This window comes from Pipra filicauda, unplaced genomic scaffold, assembly GCF_003945595.2.
Source record: "Pipra filicauda isolate LSUMZ 115617 unplaced genomic scaffold, ASM394559v2 scaffold87_size3191425_pilon, whole genome shotgun sequence".
NCBI classification, from domain to species: domain Eukaryota; kingdom Metazoa; phylum Chordata; class Aves; order Passeriformes; family Pipridae; genus Pipra; species Pipra filicauda.
This window is the reverse complement of record NW_024105064.1, coordinates 715653-739376: the sequence shown is the minus strand read 5'-3', so window position 1 is coordinate 739376 and position 23724 is coordinate 715653. Positions and strand designations below refer to the sequence as shown.

Below are 23724 nucleotides of genomic sequence, written 5' to 3'. Positions count from 1 at the left end.
GGCTGCAGGGAGAGCCTCTGCAGCTCCCTCCAGACCCGGCATGCAGACAGCACCACCGAAATCCCAACTGCACCACGAGGAGAAGGGGGAAAAAAAACAACAAACACCAAAAAATAAGCCCCCACAGCTCCAGCGTTTCAGTCCATGCCCCCCTCGGACCCCCTGGCAGTGCCCTCATGCACCGTGCGAGCAACGCTGCTGAGATTTATCGCAAGGCTCTGAGGAACATGCAACAGCAATGGAATGATTTTCATAAACATTGCAGAAAGTCACAAACAACCGCAAAAATCGTCACTGTTTCGGGGAGGCCGGAGTGATGTAGCCTACCTGCAGGGGCTGAATGGATCATCCATGACTATGACAGGCGCCTGCGGGTTCGGATGTATCCCTGAACCCCCTAGTTAACAGCTAAAAACTCTGCCTTTTCCACTCTACCAACTCAAAATGGAGGCAACATGCAGGCTGAGAGACCTCGGCGAGCTTTCACTGAGCTTGTGCTGTGACCTAAGCCCGCACGCAGAACGCAGAAACTTCGCCCTCGGACTGCGGGCACTGAGCATGTGCTGTGACCCTCCCTCAGCACGCCCGGCCGCTCGGCGCGATCAATCCCAGCGCGCTGTTTCCGTAAATAAAGCTCGGAGCGCTCGGCAGAGCCGCTCACACCCCGCACACACACACACACAGATACAGACACACACACACACACGCCAAGCTTGTGTGCAGGGAAGTGGGGCCTTGGCTGGGGGATCCCTCACGGCCAACGCCGGAGATCCCGCCCCGGCCCCCGCCGCGGCTTCTCCCGCGCTCCCCGAGGCGAAACCAAACGCGCTCCTGGAAGCCTCTTTTTTCTTTTTTTTTTTTTTCTTTCTTTCTTTCGCTAGGTCGTCATCAGCTTTTCGAAATTAAAAGGCTCGGATGCAAAAGGAGAAGCGTCGCGTTTTCATGTGGAGTTTATATGTTCGAAAACGGAGCGGCTGATTCGCAAGATACCCGTGTTCTGTGTGTGAGGGCATTTAAGGGATGCCAGTTCATTTACAACCTAAATGAACTTATTTTACCTGCAGTGTATGAGAAAATCTAAGGAATAGCATTTCATTTACGAGCTAAATGAACATATTTTACCTGCAATGGATGAGAGCATTTAAGGGATATTATTTCACATATGATCATGTGTGAACACAACACGTTCTACCTGCAGTGCGTGAGGGCATTTAAGGGATGTCAGTTCATTTACAACCTAAATGAACTTATTTTACCTGCAAAATATGAGAAAATTAAGGAATAGCATTTCATTTATCAGCTAAATGAACATATTTTACTGCAATGGATGAGAGCATTTAAGGGATATTAGTTCATATATGAGCACGTGTGAACACAACATGTTCTACCTGCAGTGCGTGAGGACATTTAAGGGATATTATTTAATTTATGAGCACGTGTGAACACAATATATTCTACCTGCAATGTATGAGAGCATTTAAGGAATATAATTTCATTTACGAGCTAAATGAACATATTTTACCTGCAATGTATGAGAGCATTTAAGGGATATCAGTTCATTTATGAGCACGTGTGAACACAGGTTCTACCTGCAATGTAGGAGAAAACTTAAGGGATATTAGTTCATTTATGAGCACGTGTGAACACAGGTTCTACCTGCAATGTATGAGAAAATTTAAGGGATATCAGTTCATTTACAAGCTAAATGAACTCATTTTACCTGCAGCGTATGAGAGCATTTAAGGGATATTAGTCCATTTATTGTGAACACCAAATGTTCTACCTGCAATGTATGGGAGCGTTTAAGGGATATTATTAGGTCATTTACACGGGTGAACACATTGTGAACCCAGGAGGAGCCAGGCTTCACTCAACTGTTTGACCTTCCTGGTTCACCCTTCAATTTTGGCCTTCCTGTTTATATTAATGTGATTTTCAAACAGATTCTTTGGTGCCCATTTACATGAAGGTAACATCCCTTCCCCTGGAGCACACACACAATGATTTAATTAGGATTCTCGCCTCTGTTTTTAGGCACCTGAGATGCCTGAAGCTACCACGAGGCTAAAGAAGGGCAAAAAGTTTCTCAGATTTTGCATTTTGACAGACAAACACATTAAGCAGAACAGATCAGGCCACAAAACAATCCCTGATTTCCTCTCTTACAACAATCCAGTGAGAAAAATTTGTTATAACATAGGTGGATACACAACTTTCTTGTGTTGCCTCCCACCCCCTTCTTGAGAACCTTCACCAACAGTTTGGCTCCTTCAATGAATGTGCCATAATAATTTAAATGTTCAGTAAATGGAATGTTCCAGCTACTGTGGCTCTGCTGAAATTATCCAGTGCCATTTCCTAAGATACAGGATAGAGGAGCCTGGCTCATGCTTGTAAAAAAATTCAAAACTAACACAATCAAAGTTCCTATGGTTGGTTTGGTTTTCTTTTTTTAAATACTAAGCTATACTAGGTTATGGATTTAAAACTTCCAGAAACACGATAAAGTTTTATAAACTTTAAAAAAAAACAAATAAACTCACCATCAACTCACTTCTGTTATAATATTACATTCAGAATGAGACCATCTGACCAGAAAAAGACAACTACTCCAAATATGCTGCCCAGTCTGTTCCAGCTGATTGATTTAAGTAATTAAAATTGTAAGGCCAAATGTATCCAGTCTTCAATTACAGTAGAAATATATTCCTGAATTTTTTTGCTGCTGTTGTTCCAATTAAGGTTTTTGACCCCTCAAATTCACGTGAACTCGAGAACAAGCTCTCTGCTTTATGCTCCCCTTGGTTCAGGGATAAATTGAGATATGGACACATGGAAATAATGTCACAGTGACAGCAGTAAATCTGATATCAGCCAGAGAGAAAAACCCAAGGAAGTTACTCATCCATTTCTCTAAACACAGTTTTTGGGAGGGTTTTTTTGTCTGTTTGTTTAAAAGGGATCAACTGCAAGGTACTTCAACACAACAATATCAACTGATACGAAGTGAGGGTAACCAGCACCTTCCATAATTCCTTCTGAGCACTATTAGACAAGTGACACAAAACAACTTTGCTGTAATTCAGTAGGACCTACAGAAACCATCTGTTCCACATCACACGGGCACATCATGCAGACAGGCCCCGGTTTCCCCCATCAGGAGGATTCATGGTTGTGTTTAAAACTGTTAAACTTATTTTAAAAAAAAAAAAAAATTGGACTTGCAACAGGCTGTAGGAATTGTCTCATCCAAACAAAGCACAGCAGAAACTGTCAGTGCTGTACCAAGTATGAGCATAACAAGAACTCTGATTTCAGCCATAAGGATGGATACAGTTAAACCCCATAATGATCATTTCTCTAGCGCTGCCCCAGGCACTGTTATGTGCTTACAATCAAAATATTCTGACTGCTAAACATTCAGCAGACCAGATGACAGCAAAGCCCAGCTCTGCAGCTCTCCCCGGCCTCTGCTCCCGTTTGGGTTGCACACACCAATCTATCATTCAGCTACAGATTTTTTCTAAACGGGGGCAACACGAAGAGGGAGCTCTGAAAATCCCACTGACACAGTTCCACAGCTTCCTGGAAGAATATATACTGTTGCCACCTGTTCCTAGACCTGAAACTTGTACAACACCCACCCTGCTTCCCACTGAAAGGAGGGGAAAATAATAAAGGAAAACGAGGGTCTTAATTCCGACTTTAAACAGAAATCCCTGTCCAGAGAATGTAAAATGAAGAACAAGAAGGAACAAAGTCAATGTCACTCTTGGGGACACTCAGACACCCCAGTACTCATTTAACTCACGTCACCACCCACCAAGAACACTTCAAAGGATTAAAAATAAAGGAAAAGCAAACGCTGTGCAATAAAAACACAGACAAACACTTCCCAAAACATGTATTCCAAAATGTTTGGTGTTATTTTGTTGTACGACACAAAACAGCATTGAGGAGGAGAAATTTGCATTCATGGCCATGAAAACTGTTTGTAGAATAACACCTGGTTATTTCTAGTTCCAAGTAAAAACTCGGTAACGTTTCAATCTCTGTATATTTACAGATGTCAGTGTCAGACAAAACTTTATATTGTCTTTATTTACTCCAGCACATCACACAGACCAGCAGCATCTGGCACATCTGCAGCCCCCAGCCACAGTTCCAAGAGCTTTCTCCAAGTCCATACAGGATGTCAGAGCACAAAAGGAAGGCCTGGAAGCAGTGGTGGGATCCCATGTTGGTGGAATTAGTCAGTTCAGAGCAGTCACTTCTCTGAAGAGACATGAAATTAATTATTTTCAAGTACTCCACGTAAAATGAATTTCCTTTCTCAGCTGGCAGGATGAGCTCAGTGGATGCATCCCACACCCTGGAGAGCCAGGAACACACTGCAGCTCTACTGACTGCCTTGATTAACACTATTCGAGGTGTTAACACTCAGTCTCTGGCTTTAAGATTAGCTGAGGGTTTTATTCCACAATCAGACTTTTTTTAGTGATGTGAGAATTACTGAAACTGGGAGTAGTCTTTTGTCGAAATCTGGAGGAAAAAAAAAAAACAACAACCCTGCCTGATACTCACTGCAAAGAAAAGTTATCCCAAAATGCAGTTTTACCAGTTCCAGACAACAGCAACAACAGCAGGATCACAGTTGATATTTCTCCAGCTAAACCTACAATCAGCAAGTTTTCAAACAGCAAAAAAAAGACAAAACAAACTTTCCTTGAGCTCTGTGTGCTCCAACAACAAAAAGGCCTGGTATTCCACACCCACCGGCACTGGGGATGTTTTTGGGATGTTTGTGAGTTGCTCTGCAAACACGTGAAAACACAGAAAGCAGATTCCCACCAGGCTGAGCTGGATCTGAGAGACCTGGGGAAGTTTCTGAGTTTATGCTGAACACAAACCCACTCCAAAGGAACTCCAGCTTTGCACACACAGCCCACAGCTCAGGATTGCTGGGGCAGAGATGTTTCCTAGCCCACATTCCAACCAGGCACTTGAGGGGCTCACACTCATTCAGAACCTCATCTACAACACGCTGTCACTTCAGGCTACCAAGAACATTTTCCACCCTCCCCGTGTGAAATAAAACACTACCTTAGAAAAGCAAACCAACCTGAAGACAAAGTTGTTTCGTGTTTGGTTTTGGTTTTTTTTGTTTTGTTTTTTTTTTTTTTTTTTAAAGGCAAACCACCAACAGCTCATCCCGAAACGTGTCTTACAATACTTTTCCTTCCAAAAGCAAAATAAATCTGGCCTTGGGAACTCGAAGCCACATGCATTGTAAAACAGTAGCAAACACACAGGTCAAAAATAATCAAGCGACCTTGACTTGGCTCCTTTTTCTCAACCTCCCCCATCCCAAGACAAAATACAGACTCGACGAGCTAGAGTGAAAAAATGAAAAAGAAAGAACTGGCTGCAACCAAATGAAGAAAAAGCTACTTTTCAGAGCTGGCCAGGCTGAGTAATTAGCTGATCACTAAGTGCTAAGCTTTGTCATTGTATTGATCTTTTCAGGCTCAGTCATTTTCTAATAGCTGGAAGAATTAGCAGCTACTTCTACACAGAAAGGGGGTTTAAAACTACCCTGACAGCTCACATAAACGGCATTTCAGAAGAGAAATCATCCATTAAACACTAATACAAACACATCGCTTAGAATTCAACCTCGATGCCAAGACTGAAGAACAGTGACAAATACAGGGGGCAAGGATGGTGCTGAATATCAGAGAGGTGGACCGTGAAAACCTCACAAATGCCTTGCCTCGCTGGACTGCTCCACGCACAAACGATGTTACAAACGCATTTTAACGTGTTTTATTTTAAAATATTCCGTTCCCAGAGCTCAGCACCACACACCACCAAGAGACCTCCTGGAGACTTACACTGAGGGTAAACTCACACTCCTCCAGGCCCCTGTCTCAGGGTTAAGGACAGTTTAAGACACTACAGAATAAGGTGCAGGCAGCCTCAGAAATAGGCAATTACATAATAATAATATGCCCACCCAGGGAATTTCTTCCTAACTGCCAGCAGGTCGTGGTTGGCTCTGCCCTGAAGCAGAAAGATCCATATCTGCATTAAGAACAGCAAACCTACCACGTAACAATTCAAATATTTATTGTTTATATGCCTATCTAATCCCCACTTCAAACAATACCTCTAGAAATCAAGGTCCACAGCTAATTATGTTCTGCACTGAAAGGAACAATGCACCTTTCAGTGGGCAAAGGCCTTGTTCCACACAATTCATCTTTTACTCCAGTCAAATATGCCCCTACACAACCAACTCCTCAAGGCTGGGGTTTGTAAGGTGTTCTCTGGGTGTAGAAAATTCCATAAATGAAGAAAATACAAGTCCTGGTTTGGACCCAAAAAACAACGAAGGTACACTCCAAACACAGCTGAGAAATCCTGGCTGGACAAATCCCAGGCAGACTGAAAGAGCTGGGAAATAACAGAGCTGGACACACCTTCAAATATGTACTGACTCCCAAAGAGAAGCTCTTTCTGTACCTCTAATTTGTTCTCTAGGCCAGCAAAGCATCAAGTAGGAATTGCTGCTGACCCTGGATGAGAGCAGGAATTCCCACACTTAAAAACTTCCAATTTGATTTCTTAAAAGTGTCTAAATTTTAACTTTGCTTGCCAGGAGATGCAAATGCACTTTTAAAAGTATTTTCAGGGGTGTACATTCAGCCAATGAGACAGCAAAGAACTCCTGCTGAAGTCTGCAACCTTTAAAACAAACAAAAAAAATCCACATTTCTAAGAAGCTGTTTGGAAGCAGCACATTATTTACCCAGAGATGCACCTGGATATCAGGATTTACTGCAAACCTTTGTTTTCTACTCTTATTTTCTCCTATATAAACACACACTCCAGTAGAAAGATGGAGCTTCTCCCTTGCATTCCCTTTAATCAGCATCACACTGGATTTTTAACCTTTCTCCCCTTGAGCAGTTGTCATAGAATCACAGAATTAAGGTTGCAAAAGACCTCCAAGATCATCAAGTCCAACCTCTGACTGAACCCCAGCTCAGGTCACTGGTAAAGTTGCCTTTAAAAGCCACTTCACTTACCTTGTCTCTGGATTATAGCCCAGGATGTAGAAAAATGAATCCACTCTGGCTTTGAACTCTCTAGCAGCAAAAATGTCAGAGAAATGGGAGATGTTGCACTTCCCTCTGGAAGAAAGAGGGAAAATGGCATTAGAATTCTTGCTTGAATAACAGCTATTTTAATTAAGTGCCACTGCAATCTGTGTATGAGCCACAGGCATCCTCGTTCTCATAAATGTCCAAAACCATCATAAATACCAGCCTGTTGTAACAAATAACCATGTGGATTCTTTCCCACGGTGGAAAGGGAAGGAAATCCAGTTACAGTGTCTCAGACGGTGTTCTCCAAACAATCATTAATCCTCCTTTAGCCAGCACAGAGTCCAAGGAGCCCAAATTTAATCAGACTAATGAACAATACCTAGAAATACAAGCCTGAAAATATCTAATTTTCGAAGCTTTTACAGTCTTATTACACTTCAATCTTCCAAAATTGTACTGTTCACATTGTTGGAGTCAGACTGGGAAGTCAGCTTTGTATTTAGAAAGCTAAATAAAACCACAGTTTAATAAAAGCTCCAAACAAAAAGCAAAGCTGTGCCGTTTTTAGCAAGTCTGCAATCCCAACAATACAAACTCCAAACAGACAGAAGTTTCTCCCTTCTCCTTTTGTACCTAAGAGAGTAAAACACACAAAGACATATTAAAAAAAATGAAGGGGGGGAAAAAAAGAGACCTGAGGATTTATTAGCTTGTTCCACCACAGATTGCTAATAATTTCTTTAATACAGCTCGCTGATGAAGTCATTATCCTTAAGAAGAGCATTCAGACTGACTCTAAGAAGTTGTTTCTCATTTCCTGGAGGGTTTGTTGGGCTCTTAATGTTCCACAGCTGCTCGTGCTCTGGCAGCAGCACATCCCACTTTGCTGCCTCTCAGTAAATCACATCAGGAGCAGGCAGAGACAAATGGGCCAGAGAGCCAGAGCTGGGGCTTTTTATCTAAACCTGAGTCGAGGCAATAAACCAAAGCACAAGACTTGGCTCTTTTGCAGACTGATAGCATCTCCTCTCCCTTGCATTCACTGAACAGTATTCACTGTTATAAATAAGCTGCTACGGGGCTTATTTAACACTGTTAAAGGTTTGCCAGTCCTGGTTCAAATGGAATGAGAAGTGCTCTTGCCACCAGGACGCTGAGATGAATCATTATTTTTGCCTGCAATAATCATTATTTTGCCCAGGCTGCTCAGCAGAGCTGGGAAAACACCTCATCCTTGAACAACTGTATCCCTGAACAACTGCATCCCTGAACAACTGCATCCCTGAACGACTGCATCCCTGAACGACTGCATCCCTGAACGACTGCACAGGGGAAGCTGAAATGCTGGACTTGCTTCCCTTCCTAATCTTTTCAGGGTAAAAGCACTTGAAAAAGGCTTTCCCAGTCAACAGCCAGCTAAAAACTGCCTGGGAATGTGAGCTCTCCAACACTTCACCTGCTGCAGGTGAGGGAAAGACCCCCGGGAGGATGAAGGAGGAATAAAGCTGCTGCTGTTTGAAGCCAAAATCGATACTGGGATCCTGCAGAACTGCCCCTGGCATTGCCCAATTCCCAGTGCATGGCCTTGCTGGCAAAGCACAGAGAGCACTGGGTACTGCCCAGGCCGTGCCAGGCTCTGATGGAACATCAGCAGGGTGTGGAACACCCATCCCACACAAACACTCAGCGCCAAACTCCTCCCTGACACCCATTTGCTCCCCTGGTGGCTGCTGCTGGTTTCCTGGTTTAGTCATTTAGAACGACAGAAAACGAGAAGGGGGATTTGTTTTGATAATTCGCATTAAATTCACATTTTAAAAGCGTTCTGGGGAAAGAGATTGAGTTTCCTTTCAATAATTCAGCTGACAGTTAATAAGCATTTGCCAGCTAAGCTGCATTATCTGTGTCAGTGGCAGCAGCACATCTTGTTCACAGCATTTCACACAAGGAGTGCTGCACTCACCACAAAGATTCACCATACAGGTAAAATTAAGCACATCATTTTTATTACACACTTCCACAGGGAGCTACAACTCTGCTCCAGTTAAATTTTTCCACTTGTTGGAGCAGAGGGTTGGTAGTTACAATCACCGGTTTTATTTCCCAGTTTGTCATCAATTCATCCTGTGTCCATTTGTTTGCAGAGGGCAGAGGAATAATCTGGTATTATAATAAATTAGAATTTCATGTTAACCTTTCATGCATCACGACACACTCTGCCCACTCCACGTTCTCAGCGAGAACACCACGTGCCATTATCCTTATGTTCAACTTGTCCACTGGGAGAAGGTTATTTTTCTAGTCTGTTTGCCATACCTCTAAATTCCATTTTTAACTTTCCATTTCTATCTTTTCTTTAAAAAGAAAAAAAAATAAAATTAAAAAAAAAACCCAGAAAGGATGTAGAAGAGAAGGTAAAATACTCCCAGGGAAAATTCCAGACACACAGTTGAGTTTCTCCCTGTTGAAGAAGACAGATTTCCAGCTTGGTTCCATCAGGACAGCCAACCTCCTGCTAGCTGCTCTCTGGGAATGCTCATTTAATATTGCAAATCGACCTCCTGTAACTCTGCAAAGGCACTGTGGAATTCCACGAGCTTGTAGTACACCCCTGGAACGCTCTGAGTTTATAAAAGAAGTCTAATACATAAATCAAAGACTTCCCCCCCAATAGAACAGGAGCTAAGTTTGTCTTGAAGTAAAGTGGCTTCAGCAAAGTGACTCTGAGCACAAAAATGTCTCCAGATGGCTCTGGTGAAACACCATCTGAGCATTATTAGCAGGGAGATTATTCAATTTGCATTTTGACAATATCCAGGCATGTTTGGCAGGCTGAAAATCAGCTGAAAAATAATGCCTGGCTGTTTTTCTCCGAAAACACTTGGCAGTGGTGGCGTGTCCCCCTCAGCTCGGACAGCTCAGGCAAACACTGGGTGAGCAAGAGCAGCAGCCCCCAGGGAAGGGCAGGGAGCAGGAACAGCTCCCTCGGGGTGTGCAGGCAGCGTTTAATGGAGCTCTGAGCTGTGACAATGACAAGGGCCCGGGAGAAAAAGCCTTTTAACACAATTTAATCAGGGCAACACCCCAGCAGTCCGGGCTGCAGGAGATGCCACCGTTACCAGGGCAATCAAACCCCGAGCAGGGAAGGGAACCAGCGATGACCTCAGCTGGCAACGCTGCAAACAATGTCTGCTGAGCAACATCGATTAACCGAGATTAGAACTGCACAATTACAGCTCGGTGCTGAATGAGAGCTGATAACGCCAGTTAATTACTGCGGGAGAGGAGGAGAAAGCTGAGCTGGGTGTTAATGACCCCACGCAAACCCAGCACAGCCCCTCTCGTGTCACTGAGGGTTCCCTCACCCCCCTCAGCCCCGCAGGGTCTCACCTGAGGGCAGCAGCGTGGTAAGTGTCCACGTAATCGGAAATGAAGAGCTCTCTGTTCTTGATAACGGGGTCTGTGATAACCAGCTCTCGCCCAGAGTCTGCCAGAAAGCACAAACACAACCCCCCAAACTCGTTAGCTGGTCTGCAGGTGTTTTTTACAGGTCAAAGTGTGAGGATGGTCCTCAGATAACACACTCAGGTTAATTAAGGTGACAAACACTCTGTTTATGTGGCCTGTAAAGGATGGGATATGAGAATTAATGTGTAAGAATGGCATATCCGTTCTTATACATCAATTCTCCCTTGCCATACCTAAAAATCTTCTGAAGGGAAAGAGCTTTTAAGGAAAAAGGATGACACATTTATCCACTGACCACTGGAAACTGTCACTCACTCCTAGGGGGAAGGAATTAAGGTGGAAGGACATAAGGAAATTAAATTGTTACTGACTTTTCCAGGATAAGGTTTGGGCTGTTTTGCATATTTAATGTCAAATCTTCAACTAAATCTTGACAGCACTAACTGCTTAGTCCTCTGGCTTTTGAGGTAAATATTGATATTCACGTTGAAACACCGAAAATTCTGAGTGTTAACAAAAAACTGGAACACAACACAACTTTTTCCATGACTTCTTCATAACCCCTTCGAGGAGCACGAAAACACTCGCCCAGGAGTGCATAAAAAAGCAGCCACGCCATCAAAACTGCTCCCTGTCTGACACTGGGCCTGTAATCTCATCCTCAGAAGTTTCGAATAAATTAGTAAGAGAAACGTTAAGATTTGTGGAGCTTTTGCTAAAAAGCACACACAGAATGTCCTTTAAAAGGAGAACTCGTGCTCAACTTTGTACTGTCAGGCACCAGAAAAGTTGCTGTGTTCCATATTTCAATCATCAACTTTTATCATCACAGTTCACCTTGGAGTATCTTCAGAATTTTGAACAGTTGCCTCAAGGAACTTCCCTGGTAAGAACAGAAGCAAATGTTATGTCTTCCCTGGAGGCAAGAGATAAATGGCACTGGGATATGTACACTGAAGTTTCTTCTGCTTCTGTTAAACCCAAGATCACACTTGTTTTTGCAAAGAGAGAAGGGGAAACGGAGCTGTGAGTGTTTCAGTTCCATCCCTTCCTGCAATATTCATCACGGGGAATATTCACGGGGGTGAGGGGCAGGAATGTAAAACACCCAGTTCTCCACAAAAATCAGGAGAGATTCACAATTCCTTCGGATAATTTGGTCTTCATTTAGTTATTAGCACAGAAGGCCTACAAAAGATTCAGTGTTGGGTTTGTTTTCTCTTATCTCTGTTTAATCCATCACAGAAATGCATCTGATTACAGCTGTGGGTACAGGAGTTAAACGAGGCAGGGCAGAAACACCACCAAGCTGATAGATTGTTTTCATCCCGTCCTTGCTTCACACCCCTATGCAAAAGTGTTCTTGCTTTGTTAAAACTTCGAACTGAGAGCAAGGCAAAGCAGGCCTGGCTCTGGGAAGCCTGACTTACCATTCTCGTTGTGCCTGTCCTGGACCAAGTGCTGATAGACAGAGTCTGGGACCTCCGACTGGCGATAGTACCACTTGACGTTCATGAGGAGATGGTCCCGTTTGCTCTGAAAAACAAGGTCTAAAGGCATTACTAAAAAGGGAAATCGCACCACACCTGACACAACCTTCTAAGTTCTCCACACTGAAACCTGAGATAAAACCCAAAAAAGGAGGAAAAACCCAAAAAGGAGGAAAGCGTTTCCATGACACCGAACCGGGGACACGTGCTGAGGACAGATGGATTTTCAAAGGCAACAAGAACCTCCTGCAGTTGTATCTCTCTGTGCATCTGACCAGCAAACACTATTCACTCACATTAATTAACCCAAGAAAAGAAAAGGCAGGGATTAGAAAAGGATTGGAATTTCTGGCCTCATGCAGCGTGGTCTTAGTCTGCTATTTCTACAACCATGAAGTATTTATGGCCAAACATGCAAAAAAGAATACCAATAGTAACATAATTCAATGCAACTCTTTTTTAATAGTTGAAACTAAGAGATAATAGAATTTCCCCCCCCCCAGGGACAGATGGATTCAGACATAATCATAGATGTTCTTTATTACACAGAAGAATAGGATGCTGCACTTCAATCACAATAATTACAGGCTCTGACTGCTCATGAACCTCACAGCAAAATTTACACAAAACTATCTTCTTCAAATGCTCCTTTTTCATTGAGACTCTCCAGCCACCAATTTGTTCCTTCTTAGAAGGAAACTGAAGCACAACCACCACTTAAAAAGAGAATTTTTAGATCAAGTCATTACAGACTCTGCTTCAGTTTATCTCCGAACCCCTCGGTCAGCAATTCCTTCTGCTGTTCCAAAACACTTGAAGAAACAAAAGCCTGAAGGGAAAATAACATTCTTTTGGCATGAGGCAACTGCAAGTTCGTGTTTTTCCGGATTACAGTTCTCCAGACCCTTCTAGGATTGCTCCTAAAACATTTACATTTCCAAGTTAAACCACAGGTTACTGGCCCGGAAGGTTCCTGTTGTCTCTCCTGTTGTTGTTACAGCGATTCTGCTTCACAAACAACATCAAAACCTTCCCATTCAAAGCACTTGGTGAAGCCTTTGATGAGAACCACGTGCAGTACCAGAAAACCACTGCCAGTGGCAGCATTGTGCCAGAAAAGTTTGTGACTGATCCACCACTTCCGCACGAGATGCACTTGAATCCTCAAAGCCCATTCAAGAACAACACTTGGGCTGTACAGGAGAAACCTGATCCTGCTCTGTTGGGTTGGTTTGTTGTTTTTTTTTTAAATAACACGTTTGCAATCAAAGCCAACAAGCTTGTCTAGTGCATGAAAACATCAAAAGGACAAGGAGTGAGAGGCAGCTCTGATTTCTGGCGCCTGCTGTTCCAAAATTGGGGTTGCAGGCTCGTCTGCTCTCCTGCAGCACAGCTTTTGTGAGCAGCCTCCCTGAATCCTGGAGACAAAGTAAGTACAAGGAAATAATCTGTTACCCTCTCACCAAGTGCTAACAGGGACTGTTTGAAATGATGGGAAACATCCCAACGACCCAAGCATCTCTCTGGGAATTCTCTCTGCATTCCTTAGGTGGGAGGAGAAAGCCCCCACTCTTGTGCTGAACACACAAACCATCCCTCTGTGGCACAAAAACCCCCTCCCTTTTATATGAGAGCAGTTTACAACAAGCAATAACAGCTTAATGCTTTGATTTCCTGGGTTTGTGCCACTGAAGTCAGGGGGCTCTCAAATAATACAACCCTCCAAGGAGCAGTGGGAAGTAGGCACAAGTGCATCTGTACGGGGAACCAGGAAGGAGGACTGAAAAATCCACTCTGGGATTTGGTGGGGGAGGTGGTTTTGAACAGCAAATGATACCAGGGGGAGGAGGAGGACTAGAAATCAGGAATGGAAGGCACTTACAAAGAGTTACCTACAAACCAAACCATCCCAAATCTGAACAACAACGAGCAGTCAAGGGAGAGATCCAAGAAAAGAGAGTAAATTATTATATTCTGGACAAAGGTAGCAAATGATGAATGAAAGGCTGCAACTCTGCTAAGAGGGGACAGTTTTGCAGAAGGAATTCTGAGGGTGTACAAATTCTGTGTGAAGGCACATCCTTTACATCTGCACACACTGGGCTGATATTCCAACAAAAAGGAAAGGATCAACACTGAAATGTTTTCACTGCTTCCTTGGCATCACAGGGAGCTGGGAGGTCACAGCTTTTCTGTGAATTAGGCCAAGGCTCTAAAGGAGGTGGTGATGCCATCACCCCACTTCCCTCTCTCTGTTTCTAATTCTATCCTAGAACAGCACAGGGCTTTTAGCAGGGCAGGGATGAGGCCAAGGTCAGCACTTCCAAAGCACTCAGATACTCTGGAGAGAAGAAATCAGTGCCTGGAAGTGAGGTTTTCCCACTTGCTGCCATAAGGGACCACCTCACCCTCTGCCCTCCTCCCAAAATACCCTTTTTTGCCATTGAGCCAAAGCAAAGAGAAGTTTTTTGCCACATCCCCTGGAAGCTTCACTGCCAATGCTCCCCAATATGCACTAAAGAAATGGGATAGCAGGGGATTACCCAGGAGCTCATCAGGAATATTCACACATGAACACACAAAGGAGGCAGGCAAAGCATTTACCGTGTTTGGCAGCATTTTATCACCTCATCACTCAAAAATCCCACAGTTTAAAAAAAAAAAAGGATAACATCTACACACAGGCTGGAGCTTTCTGCCAGCTGAAGCGTTGGAATTTGATGGGAAGATATTTCACTTCCCACTCCGAGTGGGAACCCCTCCGAATGCCTCAGTTGTTCCCCTCCCTGTGCTTTATTCCAGGGGGTTCGAGGTTTCTCAGGTACACGAAGGAGAACAACAACATTTCCTCCCCTGCAATCAGACTCTCAGCCGGGAGATTGGATTTCAGGAGGCGGGGCTGGATCGAAGGAGTTTTTAGGGAGGTGATGAATGGCCCTGTGCTGCCAAACAGGAGTGGGACTGATGGCTCAGGCTGAGCCTGCAGGGGGGAAACGCTGGCACAGGGCAGGAGAAAGCAAAAGGAATTACAGGGGGTTCCTAACACAGAGAACCACAGTTCAAAAATGCATCTCTTAAAACCAGGGAGAAAACCATGAAGTTAGAATTAGCACCAGAACAGGTGATAAAACCAAAACACAACCAGGCCAAAGGGCGTGGGATGAACACAGACTCTGCACCCACTTCAACCCTGAACTTCTGAACACTGAGTTCTATTAAATAAGTCATCTGAAGGGAATTAGAAATGAGAAGATGGATGAAGATGGCCAGTCTTTTAAGATTCTCAGACTCGTGGCTCCACGGTGCTGACTGGCTCTCGGTCCTGGAATCGTGGGATGCTGCCCATGGAATAACACAGGGCCTCCATAAGTAAAGAAAGCAGGGACAAAAATATCATTTACAATGGGATGTGTAACTTTTTAAATCAGTTTTTTTACAGAAAGGTCTCTGGATAAGGTTGCAACCAAAAATATGCTACTGTACTAATAAACTGTTATTTGTGCTCTGCTGGCAGGGGCTGGGGCTGGGATGTGGGTTGGTTGGGTTGAGTTGTGGGGTTTAGGGGTTTTTTTGTTTGTTTGTTTTTCTGTTTGTTTTAAGGGGGAGGTGTGATCTCCTTCCTAAATCACTCTTTTTACCAGGTTTGGGCAGTTTTGTCCAATTAATTCAAAAGCTTCACCCCGAGAAGCATTTTCTGTACTTCCTCTCCAATATGGATGATTTTGTGGGTTTTAACCTGAAGCTTCAATCTCCCTAAAAATATATAAAACGTCTGTCAGAGTCTTCCTTTTCACATTTACATCCTTCACTGCACAGAAATTCCTAGACATGCTATTTTGTCAGCCAACTTTCTAAATATGTATGTCATTTATAAAGCAGACTATACTCAGAGGTGTCAAGGCGCCAACTTCTGTGGCAGACTATTTATTTTAGAGCCATGTGCACACAAAAGAAGTGTCCCCCAGTTCCTGAAGTGTGACTTTTTTTTTTTAATTTTTTTTTTTTTACACCTTTACATCTGAAAAGTCACCTGCCAAATTCAGACTGGCAGAAATTGCAGCCGTGGCAAGTGCTTTTAAATTTCAAAGTGTCTTTCTCTAGGCTCCAAACGATTCCCTGTGCTACAAAACCACACTCTCCCCTTAAATGAAAATATTGTCTTCTGCTGCAGCACTCACAAAGTGCTCAGTTGGGGGTTTTGTTCGTGCTGACATTTCGGGGTTTGTTCCTTTGAAACAACAGGAATCAGTTTTGGGCACGGAACAAGAATGAGATGGAACCTGTAACTGGATTAAAGCCTCCCCAGTTCACAAGCATCTGGTCAACTTCGATTTAAAATGAGCCCCTGCCTTGGAGGGAGGAAAAAAAATAATCTTGCAGGTTTCTCTTTAAGAAAGTAGGGAATGTTGTGATTTCCACAGGCCCTGTGATAATTCCAAGGTGCCTGTTTTCCTTAGAACAGGCTCCAAACACAGTTCCTGCTCATCCCAGCTCGGAGCTCCCGAGGTTCCAACACTCCCCTTCCAGGGTTATGAGTAACCACACTGTGCAAACCACCACAGATGTCCTGCACCTTCTCCCAGAGGGATTTAATCAGTGTACTTCACTACTTGCCCTATTTAGATCCATGTTAAATCACAACTAGCTTTGGAAACAATATCCCAAACGCTGGGGATGACAGATGGGCACGAGGGAGTGGGGGAATAGCAGCTCTTTCAGAGGCACAAACAGCAAAACAGGAACAAGGAAAAGAACATCTCCCCCTTTCCAACGTGTTTTTCACCACGAAATTTTTCTATCAGAGAAGAAATAATAATAATGGGATTCATTCTAAGCTACCAAATTCTCTGTAGTATTTTAATTTACACCTTAAATATTTTAACAGCGTAAAAATAAACATCTTGTGCGCAGCAGCAAAGCAGCTCTGGCCCCACAAAGCCAAGGGTTGGGGTTTTTTTTTAGCAATAGAAATTAACCTCCTCCTTTGGGGCGTTGTTTGTCCCCCCCAAAATAAAGATTTCACTTCACACAAACAGTTGCAATGATGCTCCCTGACGTGCCTGACTCCAGTGGTACATTTGATTTGCTCCATCCCTTCCTGGCCCTTCCCTGCCATGTGGAATTGCTTCCAATATTTCTACTCCGACTGCAGAGCTATTTTTTACACTTAGAATTTTGACATTTACTAATATTCAAAGGAGAGAAAAAGAAAAATAGAGACCACTCAACCCGTGGGGAGGGAAAAAAAAAGCAGCAGGGGGGGGATAAATGAAACTATCCGGGTATCAGGAGCTAAAGAGATCCAGCAAGGATTATTTCTCTTCCCCCTCCACAACAGCCCATGTAATTTCACATTCTCAGGATATCTTTTTGTAGGCTGCTTGCTAATTAATTAGGAAACCCGATCAGCTGTTTGTAAGCCAGGCAAACCCAGCTTGGAAATGCAGAGGTTTATTACTCCAAATGAATGTTATTTTTGCAGCTTGATTATTTAATTCAGCCGCCCGCGTAGCAACACATAATTACTCCTTGCAAACACAGAGGCATTGTCAGCCTTCAGCAAGAAATGAAAAAAAAATGGGAAATGAAAGCAAGGACGTGGCAACGACACAGATTAATCCTCACAAGAGCCCGGGCAGGGCCGTCCCTGTCGCCCTGAACCCACACAAAGGCTGCCCCCTCTAAACCTGTTATCTAATGACTGTTCCATCGACAGGAGCTTTTCCAACAGGAACACGCCTGGGTGGCTGATCTGGAGCACAAGGCAGGGCACAAAGCAGGGGCTGATTGAGGCGGGAGGGGAGGCAGGAAATGAGAGGGCTCGGGGAGGCCGCCGAGAATCGATCGGTGGCTTCGCTCGAGTGGGAGCTGAGCTGGGAATGAGCTGCCCGGGGTATCAAATATTGCTGTTTCCAGGGTAAAGGCCCATTTCTGTGATCTGTGCAGGAGAGAGCATAATTTATTGACAAAACAATATCGGATTTTTCTCGCCACGCCTCGCGCTTGACATTTGGTGACTGTTTACGGGGGTTTTTCCCTGTGTCCTTTTTACTCACAAATAAAACTCGTGTTGGAATTCACAAAGTCACCTCGGCGGGGCTGGAAATTAATTCAGCCTCGTGTACAAGTAACTCTGAGATGTAAAACACGCCTCACACACACACACCTTGCCCTAAGTCCCAACCTTTCACACTGGGATGCAGGTGCACAAAGCACTTGGACACCTCCAGGATACACAGGCCTTTTGCTCAGAGCCACCCTGCTTTGGTGAGAATATTCTTTGCTCTCGGTCTCTGCTGCAGTTTCTACAGAATTGGAAGCAACACTGTTGGCAAACACACCCAAACATCACAGACAGGTTATTTGTAGACTTATTTCCTACAGAAGGAGGGGGGAAAGTCCCATCAACGTACCTGCAAACCTCAGCCTACACACACACAGCGATGGATAAAACAACAATCTGTCTGCCTACGCCTTTAAAACAGTGCAAAACGTGGCCAAAATTAGTTTCTCATCACGACACATCGTGTGCAAGGTTGTTCTGTGCACTGGCAGGACGTGGCCAGGCAGCCAAACCCTCCGAACCAGCCCCCAAGGCTGGAGCCTTTCGCAGAGCGGTGGGTGAGGCGCGACTCAGCCGCATGTTAATGCCGAGTGGCTGCCATATGTTGTCTCCCAGTGTGGGTGGTTTGGCATTAGAGCTGCTAGACTGTCTTAAAAACACAGCCTTCAGATCCCCAGAACTGCACCACCCAAACTTGCCACGCTGCCACCTTCCCCAGCACGAGATGTTCTGGTGGGGCGAGGCAAGAACTCCCCGGGCACGCACGACAGACAAAGAATAATTCTGGCAGCTGAGAACTGGGCAAAGATCCCTCAGAAACTGCAATAAACAGCACTAAAAGGCTGCCTGAACCTCAGGGAATTCAACAGCAAAATCTGCCTCATCAGGAGTTAGCACTGAATTTCGTTTGCTTCAACTGGATGCACTTCTAAGACAAAGCTCAACCAAATGAGCACATTTTTACAAAACTCAACCAATCTGGCACTGATGTTACCTCCCAGCTCTTAGTTTTATTTGGTGTCACTCAGGTATCTTCCCTTGAACACGGCCTCATCCAGGTTTTTAAAGGAGAAAAAGAACATCACTCATTTCAGGTAATGACAACAGAGATGTCTGTATTTAAAACAAACCCTAGTATTGATTCCATAAACTTTTCAGCTTTACTAGAAACAAAGCTGCTCGCTGTGCCAAAAGAATTAGCGAGTCACCTGGTTTGATTTTTGAGTGAAATACACCCCAGTACAAAGTCACCCTTAAAATTTCAGTGCAACCCTAAATGACAAAAGATAACTTCATCTTATTAAAAAAAAAAAAAAAAAGGCAGTTATGCTTAAACCCCGACTGGCTTAAAAAAAACTATGATAAGATCTTCCATGAAGGTTATGGGTCATTGCCTGCTAGCTCATTTAATCCCTTTGTGGTATCTTTCTGCTCCGTTTCCCTTTGACGTTCCCGGGATCCCATCTGTGGTTCCCGGTGTTGGCGACGCGGAGCAGAGGCACAAAGTCACCCCAGAGGCACAAAATCATCCCAGAGGCACAAAGTCACCCCAGAGGCACAAAGTCATCCCAGAGGCACAAAATCATCCCAGAGGCACAAAATCATCCCAGAGGCACAAAGTCACTGCCGGGGACGAGCACCGGGAAGGAGCCGGGAAGGAGCCTGGCCGGGCTGGGAGACAGCCTGTCCAACCATTTCCTCCTCCCCCTGAGAGCCACAAAAAGCTCTCCCCAGCTGACTGCTCCCTTCCTGGGGACAATCCCCAGCTGTCTGCAGCCCTGCATTCGGAGCAGATAAACGGGGCTGTGTCTGATGAGATAAAATTGGTGTTACCTTCACAGATTCCCAAGAGGGAAGCAGAGCACGGATGCACAGCCAGTGGATGCACAGCCAGTGGGGTCCAGCCTATTTTTATCTGAGCAAACCACATCTCCACGTTTTCTGGGATTCCTGCTGTTGGTGAAGATCCCTCACAACCCCCAGAGCTGCTGCACCTCTGTGTGTGTGTTACAGCCGGGGGCAAAGCACAGGGGAAGCTGTGGAGGTGACACATCCCTGCTGTGATCCTACAAATATCACAGAGCCCTTCACAGCAGAGACAGGGCTGAGGAGCCACAAACAGGCTGTAATTCAAATCACTGGAAGAAAAAGCAACAAGCACTATTTTTTGACCCCAGCCTGTTCATGTGTGCTCCCTCTCCCAAATCCATTATGCCTTTCCCACAGAAGGGAATTTGGAGGGACAGGGACCCTCCTCAGCATCCCTGCTGCTGGGCTCACCCCACACAGGGTCCAGCAAACCAGGCATCGTGAGCAAACAGCCACCTCCAACTAATGGTACCACAAATGCACTGAACTAATCATCCAACATAGGCTCTGGTAATTAAATTCCATTAAGGTTTTTTTAGCATCATCCCGAAGAAGTGCAACACTGAAATGAAGACACCATTCAGGCCGTGCCTGGCATTTGCCATTAAATGTCATTTATGGTATATCCAGCTCCAATCTAATTGCTGAGCCCCGCCAGCTGCAGTATTTATCACTTCTATTAACACAAGCAGCACCTGGCACTGGGGCTGTTCCAAGCCATCATATACAGTTTAAATAGATTTCTCACCTTTTAAATATCAAGAGGCCACATTTTCTTTACCATCTCACCAAGGGGTTTACCTTTGAACAAAGACATACCAAGAGCTGGAGGATAAAACAATCAGGAGACAGTTTGCTCTGCAAACCCTGCCCAGAGTTTGAACAGTCACAGGGCTGTTAAAATATCGCCCCATGGGCAGGGGAATTTTAGGACAGGCAAAATTAAAGCACCTCTTCAAACAGGTTGGGGTTTGAAATTATAAAAAGAAAAGGGAAAAAAAAAATAAATAAAGACTGATTAGCCAGACCCTGTGACTTGGCCATTTCACCACAAAAGCCAATGCTGTTCCCATCAGGAAACAAAGTGTGTTTGGAAAATAAATGCCTGGAAAGTAAATGTTTCCTTGTGCAGCTCCTCGGAGGATGTAATTTGCTTATGAAATGGTCAGTTACTTCAACGTTTACATCCTCTAAGAACCTGCACCACACGTGTGTTATAGAACAAGCCAATGTTTTAAAGCAGGAAAAAAAAAATCAGCTTTCTACACGTGCTTCATGTGAGGCTGTTCAGGCACTGGCTGATAAACAGGGGCATGACACAGCCTTCATAAAAACACTGCCAGTAATTAGTGTGCAACAACCAGGGCAGCTAATCAAGAAAACAAAGCAGGAATCTTAAAAAAATAATGTCAAGTTGTAGGAGATACAACTGGCTCTTATCCCACATTTCTGATACAGATTGTTGCTGTGTGCCCCGATATCCACAGCTAGAATTAGCAGCACCAGACTTTGTGGTTTTTCTTTGTATTTATATGGAAATCAGTACTAAATAAACATCCCCCACACCGGCTCCACAGGCTGCAATCTAATCTGAACCCGGAGATTGGAAAGATGGGCTCCATTCATCTGGAAATAGCCAGATATTGAAACCACTAAAATCAGAAATAACTACACTGGGAATAAAATGGATCCATTTACCTGCTAGAAAAGAAAAATGCTCAAAGGAAAAGTTGGGAGAGAGAGACACAAAGGAAAAAAACCTCTATTCTCAGGTACTGAAAGCATAAACATCCAGACAACTACGATGATCCACGAGAAAAGGAGCCGTGAAACACAGAAATAGAGTTTTTAAACATATAGTCCAGACCACGGACACCATCTGCACTCGGGCTGGAATGAAAGGGAACACAGCTAACATACAGTTTCTAAGGCTAATCGTTTGTCTTGGGCAATATAATCGTCACAGCATTCCAGCTCTAACAAATGAAGCCACTAATAGCTCCCATTTAAAAAAGTCAAGGTGTTAATTCAGTCAGGGATCCAGCAGCAGAATAACTTTGAGACCAACCAGTAGTTCCATAAACCATTCGGTCCTCATGCAGAACTCAAATTAATTTACTTTATTACTGGAGGCATTGGATGGAACCCATTTTTTTGCCCAATTCAAAGGCTCCTGCCTCTGAAATCCTGGTGTAATGTTAATGAAGGGTTTTGCCTTTCCCTTGTTGTTCTGGGCACGAGGGTTTCTACCAAGCATATCATCACAGCCAGTTCTTCCAGAGACTTATTGAGAACAGGAGAATTCTGTGTGCAACCATTACCCAGAAATGCAGAAGCTGGCTGAGTACCTTACAAAAAAAAAAAAAAAATTACTAAAAGTTATTCAGGAAATTTGTATAAAACTTGGTTTGACTGGTTTAGAGGGAGCTCATGATTCCGATTAGCTTCCTCTTAACAAATTGGGATTTGTTTTTAGGAGATTGTTTTTAACATCCCCATGAACTCAGTCCTTCAAACTGCTGAGCAGGAGGAGTCTCTTTTGGGAAAAATTAAAGTGTTAGAGATTATGTAATAAAATCAGGAGCTCTCCCTCTCTTTGACACTCGTGTTAAAGGGAGAAGCCTGTTTAAAGCAGTGTTGGAGCACATATTTGAGAAGCCTGTGCAATTGTCTTCAGTTCTGGCTGTAACATCTCTCTGGGAACCTGACCTCAAAGGCCTGGAGCTCACTGAGTGTTCAGTACCTTAGCAAAGTGAAATAAAATCAAATATTCATGCACTGGCACAAGCAACACTGACAAATCCAAACCCATTTCCCAACGCTTGAACTATTGCAAACTACAGCACTTGTCCTACAAGTGCTTTCCAATGAGTGCAGCAATAAATTAACCTGTAATATAACGCAATATTAGCTCATATTTAAATATTTACTGGGCAGTTAATGCCTTTCAAAGGCAGGAATGCCCCAGATACGCTCCCAGCTGTTTATTTTCCTGGCCTGATGTCTTCAGTAACAAACAGCCCAGGGGTTGAATTGCCCCTCCACGTTCAGCATCAATATTGAACACCAAGGACAGGGATCCATCAGGCCTCTCTGGCACCAGGAACAGCCAACATGTGGGAATGGAGCATGTTCCAGGGGGATGGAGCATGTTCCAGGGGGATGGAGCATGTTCCAGGGGAATGGAGCATGTTCCAGGGGGATGGAGCATGTTCCAGGGGGATGGAGGAGCATGTTCCAGGGGGATGGAGGAGCATGTTCCAGGGACCTGCCCTTCCCAAAGCCTGGGGAGGATGATGGAGAGCAGGGATTGCAGCACAGGTTACACCCAACCCTGCAGAGACCACGACAGCTGCCCCCCCAGCTAAAGGGTTATGGTGATATTTCACCACTTTGGGGGAATTTTGCACTTTGGAGAGTGAAGTTTTTAGCTTAAAAGGTCCAAACTACCTCAAAATTCCAGCAGTTTACATTGGATGAATTGAGGGCGCAGGAAATCCCACTGAAGGGCCCTGGGAATCAGGATACAATTTCCAGGTATTTCCTTACAAACCTGCCCCAGCTGAGGCAAGGAAACACTGAATCACAGTCCCTGCTGGTGACCATCATCATCATGATCAAGAATTCCTGGGTTTAGGAATTGCTTTGTGATTTCAGTACGTGAACCACCACAGCACATCAGAATGGGAACACCAACAGCAAACAGCAGCTTCCTTTTTGG

The 23724-nt window shown here is 44.3% G+C and overlaps 1 protein-coding gene across 6 annotated transcripts in view; it reads right to left on the bottom strand.

Moving 5' to 3' along the window:
* The window catches only part of RERE (arginine-glutamic acid dipeptide repeats), a 204028-nt gene that overhangs the window by 87684 nt on the left and 92620 nt on the right, over window positions 1-23724 (bottom strand). For 5 of the 6 annotated variants that reach the window (XM_027728783.2, XM_039390836.1, XM_039390837.1 and 2 more), the window contains exons 4-6: window positions 12011-12116; window positions 10503-10599; window positions 7092-7196 (exon numbers count right to left, since the gene is read on the bottom strand). In XM_027728783.2, the coding sequence (XP_027584584.1) occupies window positions 7092-7196; window positions 10503-10599; window positions 12011-12116 (308 nt within the window). Of the gene's footprint in view, window positions 1-327; window positions 511-7091; window positions 7197-10502; window positions 10600-12010; window positions 12117-23724 lie in introns of those variants that run through there. The other variant, XM_027728789.2, reaches the window with a different exon arrangement.